Source organism: Neovison vison, chromosome 7 (genome assembly GCF_020171115.1).
Source record: "Neovison vison isolate M4711 chromosome 7, ASM_NN_V1, whole genome shotgun sequence".
NCBI classification, from domain to species: domain Eukaryota; kingdom Metazoa; phylum Chordata; class Mammalia; order Carnivora; family Mustelidae; genus Neogale; species Neogale vison.
Genome location: NC_058097.1, coordinates 50,875,815 through 50,899,521, shown reverse-complemented (window position 1 = coordinate 50,899,521; position 23,707 = coordinate 50,875,815). Strand labels below are relative to the sequence as shown.

At 52.4% G+C, this 23,707-nt stretch overlaps 2 protein-coding genes across 4 annotated transcripts; one reads left to right on the top strand and one right to left on the bottom strand.

The window, feature by feature from the left end:
* Nucleotides 1-3,855: 3,855 nt before the first annotated feature.
* LOC122911816 (nitric oxide synthase interacting protein) lies at nucleotides 3,856-17,275 on the bottom strand. Of its 2 annotated transcripts, none has more exons than XM_044256872.1 (9): nucleotides 17,176-17,275; nucleotides 7,655-7,725; nucleotides 6,973-7,078; nucleotides 6,617-6,698; nucleotides 4,971-5,130; nucleotides 4,761-4,879; nucleotides 4,410-4,597; nucleotides 4,173-4,281; nucleotides 3,856-3,967 (listed from the first exon to the last, which is right to left on the bottom strand). In XM_044256872.1, exons 2-9 carry the CDS (start codon nucleotides 7,722-7,724, stop codon nucleotides 3,896-3,898), a joined length of 906 nt encoding a protein of 301 aa, XP_044112807.1. In that variant the 5' UTR covers nucleotide 7,725; nucleotides 17,176-17,275; the 3' UTR covers nucleotides 3,856-3,895. The 2 variants fall into 2 exon arrangements, with proteins under 2 accessions (XP_044112807.1, XP_044112808.1); XM_044256873.1 differs by having other exon boundaries at nucleotides 7,655-7,753; nucleotides 17,176-17,253.
* Nucleotides 17,276-17,286: 11 nt separating this feature from the next.
* PRRG2 (proline rich and Gla domain 2) lies at nucleotides 17,287-23,542 on the top strand. 2 transcript variants are annotated; one of them, XM_044256875.1, is made up of 7 exons: nucleotides 17,287-17,329; nucleotides 18,828-18,925; nucleotides 19,120-19,301; nucleotides 19,448-19,487; nucleotides 21,423-21,558; nucleotides 22,443-22,589; nucleotides 22,908-23,542. In XM_044256875.1, exons 2-7 carry the CDS (start codon nucleotides 18,841-18,843, stop codon nucleotides 22,924-22,926), a joined length of 609 nt encoding a protein of 202 aa, XP_044112810.1. In that variant the 5' UTR covers nucleotides 17,287-17,329; nucleotides 18,828-18,840; the 3' UTR covers nucleotides 22,927-23,542. The 2 variants fall into 2 exon arrangements, with proteins under 2 accessions (XP_044112810.1, XP_044112809.1); XM_044256874.1 differs by lacking the exon at nucleotides 17,287-17,329 and adding an exon at nucleotides 17,985-18,151.
* Nucleotides 23,543-23,707: the final 165 nt, after the last annotated feature.

Below are 23,707 nucleotides of genomic sequence, written 5' to 3'. Positions count from 1 at the left end.
GAGAAATCACAAGTAGTCAGAGAGGCAGGCAGAGAGAGAGAGAGGGAAGCAGGCTCCCTGCTGAGCAGAGAGCCCAATGCGGGGCTCGATCCCAGGACTCCGAGACCATGACCTGAGCCGAAGGCAGCGGCTTAACCCACTGAGCCACCCAGGTGCCCCCAAACAGCACAGTTTTGCTTACTTACTTTAGAGAAGTGGAATCACGCTGCCTGGACTCGTACTAGGGAGATGATTCCTTCCTTTTCACTCCACTATATGTGGCCCACAATTCATCTAGTCTGTTCATAAGCTTTTCAGTTATTCCCAGACACAGGGATTGCAAACAGAGCTGCTGTGAACTTTCTTTTTTCCTTCCTTCCTTTCTTCCTTTTTCTTTTTTTCTTTCTCTTTCCTTCCTTCCCTCCCTCCCTCTTTTTCTCTCTTTCCTTCCTTCCTTTCCACCTACCTTTCTTTCTCTCTTCCCTTTCTTCCTTCTTTTTTCTCTTTCTTTTCTTAGGAAAGTGAAGCTACCAAACCCAGGGTTTTAAAAAATTATTTATTTATTTTTTTAAAGATTTTATTTATTGGGCACCTGGGTGGCTCAGTGGGTTAAAGCCTCTGCCTTCAGTTCAGGTCATGATCCCAGGATCTTGGGATCAAGCCCCTGCACCAGGCTCTCTGCTCAGCGGGGAGCCTGCTTCCCCTCTCTCTCTGCCTGCTGCTCCCCCTGCTTGTATGCACACTCTGTGTCAAGTAAATAAAATTTAAAAAAAAAAAGGTTTTTACCTTTAAGTAATCTCTAAAACCCAACATGGGGCTCAAATTCAAGAGATCAAGAGTCACACACTCCTCTGACTTGAGCCAGCTGGGCGCCCCATACTGTGAACATTCTAGTTCATGTTTTCTTGCGTCTGTTGAGTAAGTATGTCAGCGGAGTGAGATTGTGGGGCCACGGGATCCACGTATGTTAAGCTTTGACTGGGTTTGGCCAAATTACTGCTCCAGTTTCCATGCCTGCCAGTGAGGTAAAAAAAAAAAAAAGAAACCTGTTTTCTCCAGAAGGAACTTCTGAACTGTTCCTGTTTTCAGTTCTTTCTTCTGTGGCCCCCCACATGTCTAGATGAGGGTGGTTTGAATCCACGTGATTTTGAAAGCAGCCGGGGAGAAGCAACTAGTGTTGGGCCTCTAATGATGTCAGATCTTTTTTTTTTTTTTTTTTAAGATTTTATTTATTTGACAGAGAGAGATCACAAGTCGACAGAGCAGCAGGCAGAGAGAGGGGAAGCAGGCTCCCCACTGAGCAGAGAGCCTGATGCAGGGCTCGATCCCAGGACCCTGAAATCATGACCTGAGCCAAAGGCAGAGGCTTAACCCACTGAGCCACCCAGGCGCCCCCCCCCTTTTAAAAAATATTTTATGTATTTATTTGACAGAGAGAGAGATCACAAGTAGGCAGAGCGGCATGCGGCAGAGGGAGAGGGAGAAGCAGGCTCCCCACTGAGTAAGGCAGTGAGACAGGGGCTGGATCCCAAGACCCGGGATCATGACCTGATGCTTGACCAACAGAACTTCCCAGGCACCCCAGATCTTTTGATATTAAAAAAAAAAATTGTAGCGGCGCCTCGGTGGTTCCCTCAGTTTAAGCGTCTGATTCTTGATTTTGGCTCAGGTCATGATCTCAGGATTGTGAGATCGAGCCCCAAATGGTGCCCTAAGTTGGAACTTAAAATTCTTTCTCTCCCTTTCCCTCTGCTCTTTCCCCCGCCACCCATCTCTTCCTCAAAAAAAAAAAAAAAAAAAAAAAGGAGAATTTCCATTTTCTGTGCCCTCCATGAGCCAGTTGAGGCTGGAGCCCCTGTAGGAAGGCGCTGCCAGGGGTAAGCTCTGCCTCCCCTTTCTTGCTCTCAGCTTTAGACCAGTGTCTCTGGAACCTCTGCTGAGAAGAGGCATACTTTTTTTCCACTTCTCTCACTCCTGCTGATGTAGCTGAAGCTGTGGTCAGACTCTTGCTTCCTCTCCTTATCACCTTCAAAACCTCAAAGGAAACTACTTTCTTGGAGTGAGGACTTGGGCACATACCCCATCGCCTCCTCCCCACAGAGGGTGTCTCAAAGGGCCTGTGAATCAGTGGGATTTGGGTTCCTTGTGGAAACAAAGGTGCAAGACTGGAAATCCTTGAAGCTTTTACTTTTTTAATTTTTTTAAAGATTTTATTTATTTGACACAGAGAGAGAGACCACAAGTAGGCAGAGAGGCAGGCAGAGAGAGAGGGGGAAACAGGCTCCCTGCTGAGCAGAGAGCCCAATTTGGGGCTCGATCCCAGGACCCTGGGATCATGACTGGAGCCGAAAGCAGAGGCTTAACCCACTGAGCCACCCAGGTGCCCCAATCACTCCTTGAAGCTTTTATTTGGGGTATGGTCTGAACACACATGAGCAAGACTGGAGTCCCTGAAGGGGCTGAGAGAGAACTGGAAGGACCCAGGGGTGGTTGTGGCTCTTGAGAAAGAGGTTGAGGACTGGGGGCATTTAGGGACCAAGGGGGTGACTTTAAATACTCTGGGTAGAAACCGTTAGGTGGGAGTTTGTTAAGAGGCAGAGGTTTCTGAGGTACCAGTGTGGGATTACCTAGGGGAGGAAGGGCTGGGCTAGGGAGGTCTCTGCAGGTGGCTGACTTCTAAGTGAACTTGGCTTCTGTTACAGCTTTGGGCAGACTGCTGACTCTGTGGGCTCTTCTGTGAAATGGGCACAAATGTCCCTCTTCCAGGACTGTGGCCAGGACTCAAGAGAACCGTAGATTGACAGGCCCTTGAATGGGCTCCTTGAATGGCAGCTGCAACGTTTCCAGGGATTGGGGTCCCAAGAGTAGGGTGTGAGGCCCCTTAGGGACAAAAGGAAGGTTCTAGAAGTGTTTAAGAGAGCAAATTCTGGGTGTATGCGGCTCCCCAGGGTGCAAGGACGACACTGCCCACCCTCCTGCTACAGCCTTCCTCTATAGCCAGAGGGGCTTCAGCAAAGGGCAGTGAAGGATACTTCCTGGTCCCCTGAATTGGGTCTGGGCATTAGATGAGACCTTTTACTTTTACAGAAGTGAAGAGATCGAACTTGTTCACTGAACAGAATGGTATGTGCACTGAGAGGTCACGTTGGTTGAAAACACTGAGGTGTGTACCTACGTGGAGAAAGATCTGGAAGGATCTGCTCAGGGAGGCAGGAATGTGAAGGCTTGATCTTTCTGATCTCTGCCTGACTCTATACTCTGGCTCACACACTGCCCGGGGTTGCTTTTGGGAGCCAATGGTCATTAAAAGCAAAGCTCTGAGCGCCACCCCTGTGCTCCCCGCCAAGCCAACTGCAGGCCAGCCAGGCCCCACACTCTGCAGCTTCTTCACCCTTGCAGGCTGCGCTCCTCACCCATGCCAGGTCCATGCCCCCCACAGCCTATGCAAGGCTCGGCAGGAGGGCCTTTTTCCTGCTCTTGGCCTCTGCAGTGGTGTCAGAGAGGAGGGCACCCAACTGCCTTCTCTAGGCTGGGTCCCAGGAGCTTGCTCTCAGCACACGGCTTTCAGAGAGGCTATCCAGGAGATCTCACCTGCTTCCAGTGTGGCATAAGGCAGAACGATGCAGGGGGATTTCTACTTAGCCTGTTCACGTGACGCCTTCGTGCGCTCACGCTTTGCCCTGGGACTTCGGGCCACTCTTACTCAATGTTGATGCTGTGCGTGTGCATTCACTCCAGATTTTACTCCTAACGTCAGACCACCTTTAACATAATTAGCTCGCGCCTTCAGATTCTGGTCGCTGCAGCAGGCACAGGGTGGAGGGCTGCCCATGGGGGGCCCTGGGGCTCCAGCGCGGCCAAGGAAGGCACCATGAGGCCAATGAGTCCCAGCCCGTTTATTTTATCTCCCGTGCACTCAGGCCTGCATCACCGGCCTCGACTTCTCAGCCTGCAGCTTCACTCCAGAGCCCGCGAAGCCTGTACCGCCCTGGGGAGGTGGGGACAAGGCCAAGTTGGGGGCAGGTCGGGCTGCAGGGGGGGTGGGAGAGTTCTAAACCGTGTAAGGTAAGGCAGGACCCGGGTGGAAGATCGCGGGCGGGGCTGTGGAGGACGCTGCCCTCCTGGGAGGGGCGTGGCCCCGGGGAGGTGAGGGAGGAGGGGGCGGGGCCTCGGCGAGCGAGGCCGCAGCTCACCCGTTGCAGCACGATGATGTCGCGGTCTGTCAGCTTCTCCCCATTCACGGGGTCTACCATGTCTTTCCGAATCAGCTTCTCCACACACTCCAGGGTGACCACAGCCCCACTACGGTGAGCGTGAGGGTCGGGGGGCACTGATCAGAGGCCCCGCCCCCAAGAAGGAGCGCCACACCCCTGAGCCCCGCCCCGCCCCCCAGTCCCGGGATCCTCCCCCGGGTGACTCGCGGGACTCACGAGGGCCGCAGCACAGCGCAAGGCGTGGCGTTGCTCAGGCTGTCGCGGGTCACAGCGCACACGTAGCGCTCACTGCGTGTGATGAGCCCCACGCGGTCCACGGAGCTGTCGAGCGGCGTGAAGCGCACGGGGGTCAGGTCCGACATGCGCAGTGGCTTCCCGGACATAGGGCAGGTCACGATGCGCGACTGCGCAGGACAGAAGGGAGGCAGGGTCAGCGGGCAGGGCTGGGGCCAGGTGTAGTTAAGGACTGCGGGGGGTGGGGTGGGGGGGGGTGCCAGGCAGGGAAGGGACCCTGGGGGCTTCTGGCCCTCTGGGCCCAAGTGGGCACAGGGCGCTGGGGATGCTCACAGGCTTCTCCAGCTTGGTGGCCTTGGCCTCAGGGGTCAGCGACGGGATCCAGAAGCTGGGCAGCGCTTTGTCCTTGTCCTTGCTTGTGGAGCCTGCACTGGACCCAGGTCGGGCATCATCTGCCGGCGGGAAATGGGTTGAGCTGCCACACCTGGGGAGGCACCCGGCCCCAAGGGACCCCCACTCACTTGCAAGTCTGCTCCCCCTCACCTGGGCTGTTCCCAGAGGCTGCCTTGGGCGTGAAGGGGTTGAGGGGCCGGCTCACGATGGCTGCCTCCTTCTCCAGGAAGCCCCGTACCTGGTCCTGGGCCGCAGCCCTCTGCAGCTCTTTCTGCTCCTCCCGCCGGGCCCCCCGCTGCTTCTCGTAGGCCTGTGGACAGCCAGAAAAAAGTGGACTGTGCATCTCCCTGTGGGTTGTGAGTCTGACGGTGGCTCTTCCCATTTCACAGGGGGATAAACTGAGGCCAAGAAAGGGGACAATCCTGGTACTGTTCTGAGGCTGGTGACTGCCAGGGTGTGAACCTTTATTATGCTGTGATTAGAGCCGGGGTGTGGCTCTGCTGCCCTTACTTGTCCTTTCCCCTCCTGCAGGGCACAGAGGTCATCTCCCATTTAGCTGGTTTGGGACTCAGTGGCTTCTCTATTCCTGGGCAGCAGAGCAGTCAGCCGCTTGGCAGGAGACAGATGCCCAGACATAAACCTTGCCTCTGTCACTGATGAGCTCTGTGGCTTCCAGTAAGCGCTGTGACTTTGGTCTGTTTCGTCTGTAAAACGGGCTAACAACCGCGACCTACCTCGCAGGCTCACCGGGTTATGCAGGGTGATTTTTGGAAACGCTTAAAACATTGCCTGGCACATAGCAAGCGCTTCATAAATGTACTTGTGGGCCATGTTCTATTTTAGAGTGTAGGTACTAAGACCCGGTCCTGCCCTGGAGGTGAGTTCCAGGAGAGTGAGGAGCACTTAACATTCGCGGAGCCTGGGCTGCGCAGGTGGTGTGGATGTGCGCGTGCGCAGACGCAGGGACGCGGGGCTGAGATCCGAGATTGGCCATCCCGAGTGGGGGAGGAGAGCACTGCAGGTGACTGCTGTTGTGGGGTAGTGGTATCTGGTGTGGTCACCGTGATGAGGGAGAACCCAGGCAGCCACTAGATCATGCCGGGGCTCACGGGCGCTGGGGAAGCCACTTGGTCAAGACAGATGGCTCAACAAGAATCAGCCCTCGGTGTTTCTGGAGGCATGGGAAACCTGGCCAGGAAAGGAGGGCGGCAGGGCAGCTGTGCCGCAAACATGGTGATAAACGGGGTCCTGCCTGTCCACGAAAATAGTTCACCCATGGGAAGTGGTCGTGGCTCCAAGTAAAGGCCCTTTAAATTCTGATCTGTGCACGTCTCCCGCTTGCCCTGCGCTGCCCGATTTGGCCCCATCAGCCCATTTTGGAGCCATTGAAATGAAGGCCCAGAGAGATGAGGTGAGACCAATTCTCTCAACAAGCACTGGCGGAGAACCTAGGGCCAGGGGGCGGGCAAGAGATCTGTGGGGGAAGTGGGCACGTGTTGGCCTCAGACAGAATCACAACCCAACACGTGTCAAGAGAAGCTGTGGCAAGGGCAGACCCGCGGGGGGGGGGGGGCTCTGCACTAGCAGGTCAGAGGAGGCAACTCCTGGGCTGATACCTGCGGCAGAAGGATTTAAGCATAAGTGGGAGGGGGTCCTGCACCGGGCAGCGGGAAGAGCGAGGGAAGGCTCAGAGGGAAAAGGACCTCAGAAAGGAAGCCCAGGGTGGTTCTGCCTGCGAGCTCAGCATTCAGATCTGCCTGCCCCTCCCCTGTCCCACCCCCATCCCTCCCCATTACCTTCATCTGCCTGGCGATCTCTTTCTTCTGGTGCAAAATGTACTCCAGGATGGCCTCCCGCTCATATAGGTAGCCATCCGGGCTGTGAGGACAGACAGGACAGGGTGATAAGTGTTGGCTCCCTACCCTGGGCACCCATTAACACCTTACAGGGAGCAGGTCACTGGGTGCTCGTCGCGGCTCCCTAACCCTAAGATATTCATTTCCACATCCCATGGAACACGTTAGGATCACGCCCGTGTCTTGGATGAGCACACTGAGGCTCTGAGAGGTGAAGGGGCTTGCCCAGGGTGCCCCGGCTATGCGGGTGGCCAGACCCCCGCATGCAGCCCCCCCCATGCAGGTCCCCAGCTCACGTGACAACAGGGTCATGACAGGGCTGCAGAGAGAGGCAGCAGCAGTCAAAGTCCTTGACAGCATCCCGGCTCAGTCGAATGTTCTGGGTCCCGTAGCCTGAGGCCGCTGGGGACAGAGACAGAGGGATGGGGTGCCAGGAGATGTGGCCTTTGCCAAACCCCAAGAGAAAGGCACAGAGAAATCTTGGAGGCAGCAGCGGGTAGGGGGGGAAGGGGGAGGAGGGGGGTGGGGTGGAACCTCTGAGAAACAGGCAGTCTGTGTGTCTCTGTGCTGGGGACAGGGGCACAACCCACAGGAAGGCGTTCATCCGGAGGGTAAGTGACAGGCAGGCCCTGTCACTGAGGTAGCCAGGTAGAGAGGCTTACGGCTGACTCCCCTCACCCCTCTGCCCCTCTGCCCCAACTCAAGGACCTCTATCTCTCTGGGCCTCATTTCTGCCGCTGGAACAATGGCGATTCGATTCCTTCCTCAGTGGGTGGTCGGGAGTCTTAGGTGAGGTCACGTACAGAAGTGCCCATTACAGGGGTGGGGGGAAGGGAGTAGAGGATCACACAGGCTGTTCCTCATAAGTCATGACCATCTGTGGAGGGCAGGGGCAGACATGCCCTAAAGGTACAACCAGAGAGGTAGAGCGGGGATGGTGACTTCAAGAGACTTTTGTCCCCCTTCCAGACCCTGTACCTGTGTCCTTCTTCTTCTCGTGGTAGGTGTAGACGGCTCCTGCTGTGCAGTTCTTGCCATGCCGTGTCATCCTGAGGGACGGAGGGGACAGTTGCGAGGCTGTGGTGGAAGGAGGAGGGGGCCTCATAGCTGATCTGCCCCTGCCCCCGCCAGATGGGAAAACTGGGCGTGGGTCAGGGGAGGATATTATTTATTTATTTATTTTAAACAAACTGCTGGAGGGGCCGCAGAACAAGATTTAATGGGCTGTTTCTTCTCTGATCTGCATTTTATTTGATTATTTTTTTTAAAGATTTTATTTATTTATTTCAGAGAGAGACAGTGAGAGAGAACATGAGCGAGGAGAAGGTCAGAGGGAGAAGCAGACTCCCCATGGAGCTGGGAGCCCGATATGGGACCCGATCCCGGGACTCCAGGATCATGACCCGAGCCGAAGGCAGTCGTCCAACCAACTGAGCCACCCAGGAGCCCTATTTAATTATTTTTAAAGATTTTATTTATTTGATGGAGAGCGTGCGCACGAGTGGGGGTAGGAGCAGGGAGAAGCGGGCTTCCTGCCTGCCACAGGGTTCAATCCCAGCAACCTGAGATCATGTCCTGAGCTGAAAGCAGACATGTGACTGACTGAGCCAGTCAGGCGCCCCCAGGGGAGGACAGTGCTTACGAGGTATCGGCATTTGACTTTGAAAAAGACCCACATTCCGCTTGAGGAAGCAGGCATTGGAGGGGGTGCGCATGTGAGTTACTCCGAGGCGGTAGAAGGAGGATGATCTGAAATCCAAAAAAAGTTCTAGCGGCAGATGAGGCTGAGTATGTCTCCTGACACACATGGGGGAAGCGAGGGGCCTCGGAGAAGCTCCGTTCGGGGATGGGGAGCATGTGCGCGCTTTGTGGGTTCCCACAGGCTCACACAACTTAGTGCTGTCCTCTTTCTCCGGGGTGGGTGAGAGCCTCTGTAAGCAGAGGTGAAATCCGCATTCTGCTTGAACTGTTGCCTAACGTTACCAACTGCACCGGAAAAAATCCACATCATTGAAATGACCCTCCTAGCGGGGCTGACTGCACACTGTGGCGGGGACCATGGACAGAGTCCGCCACCCAGAACACAGGCTGGTGTTCAGAACATTAGCAAAGAAAGCATAGGAGACTCTGCATTTGGGTGACGTGCCCCAAAGACATCATCAGAGATATCTGCGCGGGAGCATGCCCACAGACGTCCACAGCAGTGTCATTTACACCAGAGGGGTCTCAAAGGCAAATGGACTTCCCTCCCTGGGAGAATGGGTGCTGATGGGCCCTGCCTGGAGACCACCCAGCTAGTGGGATGCAACCCGCTGGATGTGTGCGAGGCGTGGGTGGATGTTAGGGCAATACTGGGTATGAAAAGTAAGGGGGGAAAAGTAAGAAATGAAATAGGATCACTGCTAGTCTACACGTGCCCAAGGTGGTACTTTTTTTTTTTTTTTTAAAGATTTTATTTATTCATTTGACACACACAGAGAGAATGAGAGAGCACAAGCCGGGGAAACTGCAGAAGGAGAGGGAGAAGCAGACTCCCTGAGCAGGGAGCCCAACGAGGGGCTCGATCCCAGGACCCTGGGATCATGACCTGAGCTGAAGACAGATGTTAACCAACTGGGCCACCCAGGCGCCCCAAGGACAGTACATTTTAAAGAAGACCAGGTCTTCTTTAAAATGTCCTCCAGGACCCCAAGGAGGGTACACACTGTGCAGACGGGGTAGGGACCGACCAGGGGCTTCAGGTTATAGGGATCAAGGATTGGGCAAGACAACCTTGAGTCCAGGGTTGGCCATTTCCTTTCCCTGAGCCTTGGCTTAATTTGGCAAAAAGTGGGAATAACCACGGGATCTAGATGACAGGACCAGATTGCCGTGAGAACTGTGAGAGTTGCTCAGAACCCGGCACACAGCGGGTGTTGGGGAAATATTCTCTCCAGCTCTCTGGCTGTAAGAAAGATCCAGAAGGCTGGTGTGGGGGTGGGGGCGTAACCGAGGGCTCCCAGAATGCAAAAAGCAGCTCTGCCTTTATGCCCCTCTTCTGGTTGCCTTCAGAAACTTGGCTTTCACATTCAGAACTTGAACCGCAAACCTCTCTTTGAGCCGTGGATCTCGCTCTCCCCCTACCGGCTGGCGTCTGCCCTCAGGACTAATTTCTGGTCTTCGGTATAGGGACAGAATAGACGCATTGACCTTAGGGATGCAGTCTGATGCGTTCTGACAAATGTATCTGCCCTCGTGGCCACCACCCCAGCGGCAGTCACAGTGCTGCCTGCAGGAGTTAAACTTGGTGAAATACGCCAATGTGACCCACAGACCCTCCTCCTCTGACCTTCCCTCTTCCCCCAAGCTTTTGAGCAAGTGTCCAGCACCTGCTATCTCCCCTGGCTCACATGCCACCAGCTCCTCCCCAGGGCCCTCAGGCTTCCTCCCCAGCCCCCCACTCCCCCACTGCCACTCCCGAAGGTCGCGCTGACCTTCTCCTGGACAAATTCTCCGCTCTATTCTTAGTAGTCAACTGCCTTGACCCTCTGCGGTATTTGGCCCCGGTATGCTTGTCTTGTGGCCAAACAACTAGGGTTTCTACGCTCTTCGGCTTCATGGCCAGGGACACTTTCCCTCCGAGAGTGAGAGAAGCAGCTACGGAGGGAGCATCTCTTTTTTTTTTTTTTTTTAAATTGGCCAGGCAATGATAGCAACAGTCTCTGACTGTTGGTCCGGGGACCCTTGTGGGGGGTTCCCTAAGATGCTTTCAGGGCATCCACAAACTATATCCATAATAATACTAAAATGTGTTTGCCTTTGTGACTCTTATTCTCTCACAAGGGTACCATGGAGTTTTCTGGAGACTGTGTGACATGAGGATGTCACTGCTTTGACCACTAACTGAATATGTGCTTTCGTGTCCTTGGGTTTAAAAATTTTTTTAAAAGATTTTATTTATTTATTTGACAGAGAGACAGAGAGAGGGAACACAAGCAGGGGGAGTGGGAGAAGGAGAAGCAGGCTTCTCAAGGAGCAGGGAGCCTGACACAGGGCTGGATCCCAGGACCCTGGGATCACGACCTGAGCTGAAGGCAGAGGCTTAACTGACTGAGCCACCCAGGTGCCCCCTAAAAGATTTTTATTTTTTATTTTTTAAAAATCTTTTATTTATTTACTTGACAGACAGAGATCACAACTAGGCAGAGAGGCAGAGAGAGAGAGGAAGGGAAGCAGGCTCCCCGCTGAGTGGAGAGCCCGATGCGGGGCTCGATCCCAGGACCCCAGGACCACGACCTGAGCCGAAGGCAGAGGCTTCAACCACTGAACCACCCTGCGTTGGTGGTATAGTGGTGAGCATAGCTGCCTTCCACTGAACCACCCAGGCGCCCCTAAAAGATTTTTATTTTTAAGGACTCTCAATGTGGGGCTTAGACCCACAACCTTGATTGAGATCAAGAGTCGCACGCTCTAAAAAAAAAAAAAAAAAAAAAAAAAAAAAAAGTCGCACGCTCTACTGTCTGAACAAGCCAGGCACCCCATGAATATACTACTTTCTTTTTTTTTTTTTTTTAAGATTTTATTTATTCACTTGACAGACAGAAATCACAAGTAGATGGAGAGGCAGGCAGAGAGAGAGAGGGAAGCAGGCTCCCCGCTGAGCAGAGAGCCCGATGCGGGACTCGATCCCAGGACCCTGAGATCATGACCTGAGCCGAAGGCAGCGGCTTAATCCACTGAGCCACCCAGGCGCCCAATATACTACTTTCAATGGATGAATTTTGTGTTACAGGAATTATAACTCAAAAACAAAAAATTTTTTAGCATCAGTTTTAATTTCTGATATAGCAAATATTGATAGGTAGAGCTCACAAAAACAGAAGTTCTCAGGAGTCCTCAATGACTTTTAAGACATTGAGACCAAAGAGTTTAAGAACCGCTGGCCAAGGGTTGAAGGGCTGCCAGGTGACAGCGCCAGGATTTCTCTGGAAGTTGAGCTCTCCACCCACTGCTCTGTACTGTCTCCTCATTAAGGCCAATTCCAAAATAGAAAATGGAACTACTGCCATCTGCTGTCACTGGTGTTTCAGAGAGGAACTATCCAAAACGACAGCCACTCATCAGCGTGCCCACTTTCCGGGGCAGAAGACAGGCTCCCAGGATCCCTCAGCTAGGAACCCATGGAGCCAGGATTCAAACGCAGGCAAGCAGGCTGTGGGGCCGCTTTCTTGACCACGTGGCAGCTGTCAGTCCTCCCAGGAAGGGAGTATGGGCCAACCCGTTCCCCTTCTGTACGGAGGCTTCACACTCCAGAGTGCATTTTCATCTTTCAGGCCGTTTCAATGCAGACACAAAATTTTCACCAGAAACCCGTGACCTCCATTTAGGTTTTGGGATTTCCCGCTGCAAAGGTATATTCGTATATCCCCTTTGTTCCAAGCACACTTAAAAGCTTTCCAATAACTGAATCAAATGTTGGTGCTACAATTTAAATGAATGAAAATGAGGAGCCCCTGGGTGGCTCAGTCGGTTGGGCGGCTGCCTTTGGCTCTGGTCATGATCCCATGGATCCTGGGTTGGATGCCCTGTCAGGCTTCCTGCTCGGCGGGGAGTCTGCTTCTCCCTCTTCCTGCCCCACCCCCAGCCCTCAGATGAATAAATAAAATCTTTAAAAACCTAAACTGAAATTAAAGAACTAGAAAATCCAGTCCCTCAGTCAAACTAGCTACTGATCCAAGTGCTTTCCAGGCTCCTGCTCGAATAGCACCATGCTGAGATGGGATTTTAAAAAACCGTGGCCATAGTACCACTGACTCACTGATGATTCCATAACATCTACTACCTATCTGGTGTTCAAATCACTGCTTCTCTCCCAGCTATCTTTTTCTGCAGTTGGTCTGCTTGAATCCTGAGCCAGGGGTCCTTAACCTTTTTGGTGGGGCCGGTGATCCCTTGGAGAACGTAGAGAATGCTCCACAACCGCTCCCGAAAATGGCATGTGTCTGGCCATTCCAGAGGTGTGGAGGCTTCTGTGTTAAAGGAAAACCAAGGGCACCTGGGTAGCTCAGTGGGTTAAGCCTCTGCCTTCTTCGGCTTGGATCATGATCTCAGGGTCCTGGGATCGAGTCCCGAATCAGGTTCTCTGCTCAGCAGGGAGCCTGCTTCTCTCTCTCTCTCTGCCTGCCTCTCTGCCTATTTGTGATCTCTGTCAGTGTCAAGTAAAGAAAATCTTAAGAATGAATGAATAAATAAATAAAGGAAAACCAAGAGGCTAGTTACACTCAAGGAAATTGAAGACAGAAATAGGACACGATGTAAGCAGTACAGAGAGAGTTCCCTAAGTGTAAAAGTTAGCATGTGAGACTCTCTATTAATAATGGCTAATGTTTAGGGGCGCCTGGGGGCGGGCTCAGTCAGTTAATCATCTGCCTTGGGCTTGGGTCTTGATCCCAGGGTCCTGGAATCAAGCCCCACATTGGACCCCCCTGCTCAGCAAGGAGCCTGCTTCTCCCTCTCCCCTCCTGCTTGTGCTCTGTCTCTCTCTCTAACAAATAAAATCTTTTTGAAAAATAATGGCTGGTGTTTAAAAAAACAAACAAGAGCTGATGTTTATTTAAGAGGTTCAGTGAACCTGGCCCTGTTCTAAGCATTTTACGTGTATTAACTTCACCGAATCCCACAACCACACAAACGGCTGCTGAAAACAAGGACAAGGCTCAGAGAAGGTGCTCAACTGCACCTGATGTTTGACCCAGGCATCTGAGTCTGTGGCCTTGACCATCAGCCTGAGGCACTGGGCCTGACTCTCAGTGTGGAGCGGGACAGCTAGCTTTGCCTCGTTGCTCCCCTGGAAATTCTGTCCCCTTTTTCCTCCTAGACTCCATTGAGCAGCCCAGTCCTGTGGGAAGCTTGTCTCTCCAGGCTGAACTAGGTGATCCTTGTGCTCTGATAATACCCGGAGTTACCTCCAATAGAGCGGCTATCTCTTGGTATTTCTCCCTCCAGACTAGGAGCCCCTGGAAAGGATGGGCCCGGAAAGGACTCTCATCTGGGTCCCAGCACTGCCTGGCACCTGGGAGGGCTCTCACAGATTGTGATAGGATCCGTTAGCTGCTGCCAACTCTTGATCTCAGGGTGTGGGTTTGGGCCCTGTGTTGGGCTCTGTGCTGGGCATGAAGCCTACTTTAAAAAAAAAAAAAAAAAAAGAGGGGCGACTGGGTGGCTCAGTTGGTTAAGCATCTGCCTTTGGCTCAGTTCATGATCCCAGGATCCCTTGCTCAGTGGGGAGCCTGCTTCTCCCTCCCCCTCTGCCGTTCCCCCTGCTTGTGCTCACTTTCTCTCCCTGTCTGTCAAATAAATAAATAAAATCTTTTAAAATTTATTTATTTATTTGAGAGAGAGAGAGAGAGAGCAGAAGGAGGAGGAGGAGTGGAGGGAGAGGGAGAAGCAGACTCCCTGCACAGCAGGGAGCCCGATGCAGGTGGGGCTCTATCCCAGGACTCTGGGATCATGGTCTGAGCCAAAGGCAGACGCTCAACTGACTGAGCCACCCAGGCGTCCCTAGAAAGAAAATCTTTAAAAATAAATAAATAGGGGACATCTGGGTGGCTCAGTCAGTAAGCAGCTGCCTTCAGCTCAGGACATGATCCTAGCATCCTGGGATCGAGCCCCGCATTGGGCTCGTAGCTCGGGGCGAGGTGGGGGAGCGGGGGGGGGGGTGCTGGTAGGGAGCCTGCTTCTCCCTCTGCCTGCCTCTCTGCCTGCTTGTGCTCTTTTTTTTTTTTTTTTTTTAAGATTTTATTTATTTATTTGACAGACAGAGATCACAAGTAGGCAGAGAGGCAGGCAGAGAGAGGAGGAAGCAGGCTCCCCGCCGAGAAGAGAGCCTGATGTGGGGCTCCATCCCAGGACTCTGGGATCATGACCTAAGCTGAAGGCAGAGGCTTTAACCCACTGAGCCACCCAGGCGCCCCCTGCTTGTGCTCTTGATCTCTCTCTCTCTCTCTGAAAAATAACTAAAGAAAATATTAAAATAAAATAAAATAAAAACAAATAAATAAGTAAATAAAATAAAACTGGGTAAAGGATCAGAATAAACATTTTCTCCAATGAAGACAGACAAATGGCCAATAAGCACATGAAGAAAACATTCCACCTCATTACTTATTAAGGGAACACAACAGAAAAACCATGAGATACCAGTTCATGCCCAGTAGCAGAATTTCAAACAAAATGTCAGAGAACCACAAGTATAGAGAAACTAGAACCCTCATGCACCAACAGTGGGAATGGAAGCTGGGGCAGCCACTTTGGAAAAGTCTGGAGGTTCCTCAAAAGCTTAAACATAGAGTTACCGTTTCATGCAGCATTTCCACTTCCAAGGGAAATGAAAACATGTCCACCCCAAAACTTGAAAACAGACGTTTATAGTATTCAGAAGAGCCAAAAAGTGGAAACAACGCAGGTGTCCATCAACTGATGAATGAATGAACTACAGTATACCTTAGACTAAGGAATAGTATTCAGCCATAAAAAGAAAGTATAGATACATGCTACAGAATTAACCTTGAATTTAACCTTGAACCTGCATTAACCTTGAAAACATGATGTTGAATGAAGTAAAAAAAAAAGAAAGAAAGAAAGAAGTAAAGAAAAAAAAAGAAAAAATCCATTTATGTAACCTGTCCAGATTGGGTATATCCACAGCGAGAGGAAACAGAGTAGGAGATATTAGTGCTGGGTGGAGGGGAGAGTGGGGGGTATGACAGATCATGGGTATCGGGTTTCTTTTTGGAGTGATGAAAATCTAGAACTATGGTGATGGCTGCACAGCTCTCTGTATATACTAAAGACCATTGAGGGTCACCTGGCTGGCTTAGTCAGTAGAGCATGGCAACTCTTGATGCCTGCATCATGAGTTCAAACCCTACCTCAGATGCGGAATTTACTTAAAAAGCAAACGACCAACCAACCAAAACCACCAAAAAAAACCAAAACAAAACACCACCTCACTGAATTGTATACTTTTTTTTTTTTTAAGATTTTATTTTAAAGTAATCTCTACACCCAAGGTGGGGCTAGAACTTACAGCCTCGAGATCAGGAGTTGCACTCTCCTCCAACTGAGCCAGCCAGGCACCCCTGAATTGTAGACTTTAAATGGGTGAACTATATAAATAAATCTGATTTTTGTTTAAAAAAAAAAAGGTAAGTCAGCAGAATTTGGGTTTGCCCTGTTGACCCCTGGCATGGAGATCATAAGTAAAATGAGATTACAAGGAAAAAGACAAATTCATATCCAGAAGGTGTGATCAAGAGAGTAAGGGATCCAGTTTCTTTTATCAATCAATTATGCCAATAAGAAAAAAGGGTGGGATGGAGCGGACTGTTCTAAATTAAGAGGAATTTGAGAAACATAACAGCAATAACTTGACTAGATTCTGATTCAAACAAATGAAACTTTTTAAAAAGGCATTTTTGGCCCACAAGATTTGATTATCAACCAAGTAATAGGTAATATTCTAGAATTTTTGCTTTTGGAAAGTGTGATGATGGTATCGTGGTCATGTCAATGTCCCCTGTTTTTACACATGCATCCTTAAAGTTTAAGGGATGATATGTCACGATGGGTAGGATTTGATTTACATATTTAATTAAAACAGTACGTTAAGCCAATATGGCAAAAAGATTACTAATCGGTAAATCCGGGTGGTACGGATACTTCTATCATTCCTTCACTTTTATGTAAGTTTGAACAGTTTCTTTTTTTAAATTTTATTTAACAGAAAGGGGGGGGCGCACAAGCAGGTGCAGTGGCAGGCAGAGGGAGAGGGAGACGCAGACTCCTCGCTAAGCGGGGAGCACTACCTGGAGGTCCATCCCAGGACCCTGAGATCATGACCTGAGCCGAAGACAGAGGTTTAAACGACTGATCCACTCAGGCGCCCCAAGTGTGAACATTTTCATAACAGAACGTTAAAGTAAAATGCTTTGAGGTCCAAGTTCACACCGACTCAACAGCACTCAACCAGGTCGGCCGGACCCCAGAACTCCAGGGACGAAAAGGTTAAACCCTACACCAAGTAAGAGAAGGCACGGGCTGTCTGTCCAAAAGGTGCAAAGGCGGCGGCCCGCGGGGCACCATCTTCTCGCCCTCCCTGTCACAGTCTGGGAAATTGAGACAGGTACGGGATCCGTCTTCCTCAACTCCCACTCCTTAGGAACCCCCCCTTCCATACAACCAAGAGTCCCAGTCTCCCCTTCCCCTGGGACACCCGGCCCACCGCCGTCTACCGTGGAATACGAACTCTCAGCTGAACTGGCGGATGGAGGCTCGGCTACCTCCAGAGGTTCCTGGGAGATGTAGTTCAGCTTCAAACTTGGAGGCCTGGAGGACTCTATTCATGATTGACAGGGAGTCGGGAATTCGAAATCCTATCGCTGTCTCCCTCAGGACCCCAGAAGTCCAGCCCGCGGGAAGGCGATCGCAGCGACACTATCCCGCCACCGCCTGGAACTCACCTTACAAACGACTCCTCGTTCCTTCGTTGCTTCTTCAACTGTGCCCCTACACCGGAAAGGAGGGCTGTTTTCCCCGCTCCGCTTCGCCCACTTCCTCCCGGAAAAAAAAAAAAGACCGGAAGTACAGATGCCCCGAGTTACCTCGTCTGACTTGGTAAATCCTCCGTTCTTCTTTCCCTCCCTCCGGAAACGGTTGTAGCAACCTGAAGGTTCCGATTAGTGCAACTGGAGTGAATATGGGGCGCGTTTAGTATACAGTAGGCATTTCCCCGGGCGGGCGGTTATCCTGCTTAGACCCAGGCTTTGCGTCTCTCCAAGTCCGAACTTAAGGATTAACCACTTCGTCCAGAGATTGGGAAATTCATTCCCCCAAGTGTATCAAACACTTGTGACATGTTGAGAGACAATTGAGAAGGGACAATTCTTCTGTTCCCCGTTTATAAGGAGAGCAGTTGAGAAATCAGAAGTCAAACCCTTCAAATCACCTCAGGAAATAGGAACTGACTACAGCATCGCCCACCTACCCCCAGGAACCAAGGCATACTTATATTTCCCGCCAGTTTTTAGCTATCTAGCTATCTGGAGACCTCGATATTTATTTCCTAGCTCACCCAGGGAAACTTCCATCTCAGAGAGACCAAAAAGGGAAGAGGTACATATCCAATCCCCTAAGTGCCTCCCTTAAGTGCCTCCATGGTGTCGGAGACCCTGACTTCCCTCAGGACACTCTGGACCTTGGGCCCTTCCTCCTAAGGTCTCTTTAAATACTTTGTCCCTTACCTGAGTCCCGCCCAGAGCAGGTAATCACAAACCCCGCCCCTCTGCCAGAAACCGGGATCGTGTGGATTCCCGGGAGAGGGGCACCCCTTCTACCTTTCCCCTCCCCTCTCCCCTTTCCCTCATTCACAGCTGGCCGCAGCTGGCCGGAGGAAGCCCCGATTAAAAAGGAAGGGAAAGCGCTCACAAGTCTGGGCAGGTAAGTGAATGTCCCCTGGAGGCAGAGCCTGGCTTGGGGACTCTGGCCTCTTGGCTCCCTGCCCAGCTGGGACTCAGAAGTTCCCGTCCCCCAGCCCCAGGAGTCCAGGACCTCCACTCCCTTCTCCCCCTGGACCCAAGAATATAGGCTCTTTGCCTCTCCTGCTCTTGTCTCTCTTGTAATCTTTCATCTTTTGGGGGTGGATGTGGCAATGGGCACAGGGAGAGGCAAGTGTAGGTGGAAATTACTAGGAAGAAAGGAATCCTGATCACTGATGGACGTGTTTATGGGCACCTACTATGTGCCAAGATTCGTGCTGGGCGCTGCAGACTTGGTAGAGGAAAAATACGAGCTCCCTGCCCCAGTCTCGGGAGGCACGCTTCTTTCACTCAAATCCTGCTTCTGAATCTGGCAAAATATGACCTTAGGCAATTCTTTTACCTCTCTGTGCCTCATGTTCCTCATCTGTAAAATGGGGATAATAATAGCATGGCTGTGACAATTAAATCGAGTTGCTACAGGGAAACTACCTTGAACAGTAGCTCAGTGACCTAGCCCAGAATACAAGCTACATGAGTGTCTGTTATGACTATTATCACGGATCATAGCATCCAGTCGGGGGGACCTTGCCTCATTCCCCAGGGGCTGAGGCACTTGATACTGCTCCTGGTTTCAGGTGTTCATAAAATATGAGGGGCTACCCCTCTCTGCTACTGCTGTACCTGGGACTGACCACCTGCTCAGACACCTCACCTGGTGGGGAGCAAGACCAAGGTGAGTGTTTGTGGGATGAGCTGGTGTCCAGGCACAGACACCACCCCCCCATCCACCTTCCCTGGACTCAGGAACCCTTGCCTCTAGTCCTCTTCTTTCCCAGGACTCCACAGTTCTCAGTCCCCTTAGGCCCGGGTTCCTCCATGTCCCCAGTCTTAGGAACTCTCTATTTTTCTGTCCTTCGTGTCCTTTAGGTCCAGGAGTCTTCCTGGACTCCCCAGAGGCCCAGAGCTTTCTGGGAAGCCATAGACGGATTCCACGAGCCAATCACTGGGACCTGGAGCTGCTCACGCCAGGGAACCTAGAACGGGAGTGTTATGAGGAGCGATGTTCCTGGGAGGAGGCGAGGGAGTGTTTTGAGGACAATACTCTGACGGTGAGAGCCTCTCTAGGCCCTGGGATGTTCTGGCCCACAATTCCCTCTACCCGGGATCTCAGAAATCAGGGTGGGCTGGTGTGGGGGGTATGGAAGCTCCCATTGACATGCTGTCTTTCCATCTGCTCGACTTCCATCCTTTCAAGGAGCGCTTTTGGGAGAGCTACATCTACAATGGCAAAGGAGGTGAGTGAAAGGGAGGGAGGTGGAGGGGGGGTGGCTCTCGTTCTGGACAGCTAAGGCAGCCCTTTCTCCTGGAGGTTGATCCAACATCCCCTACCCCAAATTTGCCTCCTCCAAATCCCATGCTCCCTGAGTATGCTGGAGGTGGTTATTAGAAGAGTCCCCTCCTTTGAGACCAGAGTCCCTGCCCAAAGAGCCCACCACACCTCATTTGGAGGGAGTTTCCTGTCTCTAGGAAGAAGGAAGTACAGGTGGAGAGGGGTTACAGCCCTGGGGCCTGTGAGGCCTCGGGCTCAGAGGCGCCGACCCACCTGAGCCCCACTTTGGAATCCAGAGCCCCAGCCCCTTCTGCAGCTTGGTTGCTGGGGGACTGCTCCCTAGCAACGGGGCCTGGCCAGGCCAGGTCAGGTGGTAGAAGCCGCTTCCTCACCTGCCCAGGCTGTCCACCCCCACCCCTTCCTGTGAGTTCTAAGGACCCACCATGGCCGCAGTCTTGTTGCTAAGGGGGGACTGCTCCTTAGCAACCAGGCCTGGTCAGGCCGGACCAAGGAAGCCCGCAGCACTCACTACCTGGCTGGCTTCCCCTCCCCCACAGCCCCATCCCAGCCTTGGCCTGGTTACCAAAGAGGCCTCCCTAGCAACCACGCCTAGCCAGGCTCAGGACCCAAGACTCATTGCCCAGGGAGGAACCCCCTGCCTGTACCAGACGCACCCGCGCCCACCCCCCATTCTGGTGGCCTGGTTGCTAGGGGTGGATGCCCCTTAGCAACAAGCCCTAGGTCTGGGCGGGAGTCCTCACACTGGAGCCTGGTTGCTAGGGGAGGTGACTACCTCACTGCAGGCCTAGTAAGGCCTGGTGGCTCCTTGAATCCACCTGGAACCTGTCAGAATCCAGAGGGCCTGCCTTCTCAGTGTAGCTCTTTGCTAAGGGGCCTAAAGTCCTGGGTTTACCATTTGACCAAAACTCCTGACCCAGTGCTAGAGGAAGTGTCCCCAGCTGCAAGACCCCGGAGGGCCTCACCAAGCTGGAGTTATCCCTGTGTCTGCTTCCTTCAGACATGTGGCCTGGGATGGCTAAAGGCCTAGGGTCCTAGCAAAAGGTTCACCTGAGTTCTAGACACCCCCAAATCTATTATTGGGGTGGGGGAAGGTCCCGAAATTCCTGCACTAATAAATGAATTTTTCATAGCTTCTGGTCAGTTCAGAAACCTTCCTGTGATTCCGCCCTTTCTTTGGTGTTGAGGTCTTGGCCCCCTGTGACCTGGGTGTGGTAAAGGGACTATGTTCCTGAGGGGAGAGGGGTGCCAGATAAAACACAGGACCCCCCCCATCGGTTAAATTTGAATTTCAAATACACATGAATAAATTTTTTAGTATAAGTATATTCTAAATACTCCAAGGGACATACACTAAAAAAAAATTCATTTTGTCTCTAAAATGAATGTTTAATTGGGTATCATGTATTATTATTTGCTAAATCTGGTGATGCTCAGAGTGGGCATTTGCTAAATCTCATTCGTAATCTCCAGTTGCCTGCCTGAGCTCCCCACCTACACCTTCAGTGTGTCCATTGCCCTCTTAGCAGATGGATTTTGTTTGGGGGGATTTCAGCCACGCTGTGTCAGGGAGGGGCCTCTGTCACCATGGGGATCCCACTGCCATATTTTTTTAGCCCTAGATGGAGTTATCCTAGATCCTTTATGTGTTTGAGCTCAATGAATTTCCACAATGCATGGGGGAGGAGTTATTGTTCCCATTTTACAGAGCAGCAAACCGAGGCTTAGAGAACCAAATGTGTTGAGTTGCTTGGAGTCACACACCTAGGAAGAGGCCCTGGTTCTGTGTTGCTTCTTGGTCTGTACTCCTGCCACAGGGGAAAGTATTGGGTTATTGTGGTAAGTGATAGCCCCTGACACAGTGTCCCCCCCTCCACTGCAGGGCGTGGACGAGTAGACGTAGCAGGCCTGGTGGTTGGGCTGACGTCTGGGATCCTGCTCATTGTCCTGGCCAGCTTGGGAGCCTTTTGGTATCTGCATTGCCGACCGGGCAGAGGCCAGCAGCCCTGTCCCCAAGAGTAAGGGGCATTCAGAGAGAAGGGGCCCAAGGGCTGGAAAGCAGGGTGAACAGGAAGGAGGAAGGGTGGACTCAGGAGACGAGTCAGGGATTGGGACAGGTGGGTGCTGAGGAAGGATCTGAGGAGACCATCAGGTGGAGAGTCAGACTGTGAGGCTGTGCGTGGACGGGTATTGTCGTTTGTCTGACTATATCCTCAGTACCTTGTACACAGTAGGAGCTCGATCAGTATTTGCTGCCTGTTTCCATGGTACTGGGTTTTGCGTGATTATTACTGTGTGTATTGTATCTGGTGAGGCTGCATCGTGGGGTCTCTGGGTGTCCGTGACATGTCAGTTTCTGTGGTGACAGGCTGTAGCACACGTGTGTGTAGGTGTGTGTGTGTGTGTGTGTGTGTGTGCACCTTATGATTGTCTAGGTATGTGGTTCTCAGTGGCAGGGTCCAAGAAAGTGCTCGAGTGTCAGTATGGAAAGTATGGCTGGTCTGGGGGTTTTTCAGAAGAGTTTATTGTTAAGAGCGGCACTGGGAAATTTGTGAGTGGGTGTCTCTCTGTGTTGTGTTGGCTTCTGTGTATGTCGGCCTGTCTCTCTGAGGGGCTGTCTTTTTCTCCATTGCTCTCGCTGTAGCTGTAACGCATGTGTGTCTGTGAATAAGAGTGTGTCTCAGCAGTTGATTTCTGTCTCTGCCTGTCTCTGTTCGTCTGCTTGTCATTCTGAGTGGAGGGTCAGGCTGAAGGTGACCCTCTTTCTCCCTGCTATTGCTCCCTTCCTCTTGTGTCACCCTGCCACCCTCAGAGTCTCTATGTCCCTAGGTCTTCCCCACCTGCCCTCTCCCAAATCCATCCTGTAGGTTTCCCCTGCTAACGGTGTACTTTATGTCCACAGAGCTGAGCTCATTAATCCCTTGAGTCCCCTGGGCGACCTAGGCCCGCCCACGCCCCTGCCTCCACCCCCACCCCCAGGCCTCCCCACCTACGAGCAGGCGCTGGCGGCCTCTGGGGTGCATGATGCACCTCCGCCCCCCTACACCAGGTACTGGGCTGGGCTTCTACCCGGGGGTGGGACGCGGATGGGAGGATGCTGCGGGAGGAGGGGCGTAGTCTCAGGGGCGGGACTTGGAATTTCGAGCTTATTATCCCGGGCGAGGCTTGGAGCGTGGGGGCGGGGTCCTAGGCAATTGTCTGGGGGCGTGGCCCAGTGTTGTCTGTGTGGAGCTTTACGGGAGGGTGGGTCTTGTGTCCAGAGGGTCTGCGATTGGCTGAGACGCCCGCGGGCGGGTCGGAGTGGTCTTGATTCAGGGGGGAAAAACAGCCGGGTCTTTGACTGCCTGTTGTGCCCCTCCTCTTGCAGTCTCAGGAGGCCTCGGTGAGGAGCTGCTTCGGAGCCGAAGTTCCCCAGATTCACAGCGGATTTCAGAGCCCCCATGCCTCTTAAACTACGTAGCTGAGATCGGGGAGTGGTGGGAGTAGGGTCGTCCGGCCCAAGGCCTACCCTGGCACACGTGTTTCCGCCGAGTACGGATACGCGCACATCCCCGGCCAACGTGTACCCTCGCCCCGGCTACTCGCGGGTCCCCAGGCTTTTCTGACTGGGGGGGGGGGGTACCGCCAGTCCTACCCCCCGGGTAGGCGTCCGTGGAAACTCGGACCCCGGCGCGTAGGCCGGGTATACCCACTCGCGTGAGTGAGCAGGTGTGACAAGGCCATCGCCTTACAGTGCTATGGGCCACGCACACGCAGGGCCCTGCTTATGCACATGCATGTTTTCGTGTGCTCCCCGTGCACGCTCGCGGGCGCTCTGCAACCCAGGGAAAGGGTGGGGGCATATATGCAAGAGTGCTTTTGGGGGGAGGGCTCGCATTGCACCGGGAGACGAGCTGAGCTCCTCTCTTAAATGAAAAACCTTTGTAAAAGAGACAAAAAGTGAAACAAGGCAAAAAAAAAAAAAAAAGAACTAAACTAAATAAACTGAAATGCATTCACGGGCGCGTGTGCACGCGGCGGAGTTGGCTTTCTGTACAAACGCTGCGCCCTACACCCCCAGGCCCTGCTAGCGCTTAGTATCTAGCGCTCTCTCTCTTTCTTTTTTTTTTTTTTTTTTTGCATTTGCACGGGATTGTGGGAGGAAGCGGAGCGCAGCCAGACACCCCG

Bases quoted from the DNA above. Each gene is read 5' to 3' on its own strand.
- PRRG2 (XM_044256875.1), top strand. From the start codon at position 18,841: ATGAGGGGCTACCCCTCTCTGCTACTGCTGTACCTGGGACTGACCACC. The intron at 19,302-19,447 runs GTGAGAGCCTCT...CATCCTTTCAAG, and splicing joins TTGAGGACAATACTCTGACG to GAGCGCTTTTGGGAGAGCTA. The intron at 19,488-21,422 runs GTGAGTGAAAGG...CCTCCACTGCAG, and splicing joins CATCTACAATGGCAAAGGAG to GGCGTGGACGAGTAGACGTA.
- LOC122911816 (XM_044256872.1), bottom strand. From the start codon at position 7,724: ATGACACGGCATGGCAAGAACTGCACAGCAGGAGCCGTCTACACCTAC. The intron at 7,079-7,654 runs GTACAGGGTCTG...CTCTGTCCCCAG, and splicing joins CGAGAAGAAGAAGGACACAG to CGGCCTCAGGCTACGGGACC. The intron at 4,880-4,970 runs GTGAGGGGGAGC...TCCCGCCGGCAG, and splicing joins AGCCTCTGGGAACAGCCCAG to ATGATGCCCGACCTGGGTCC.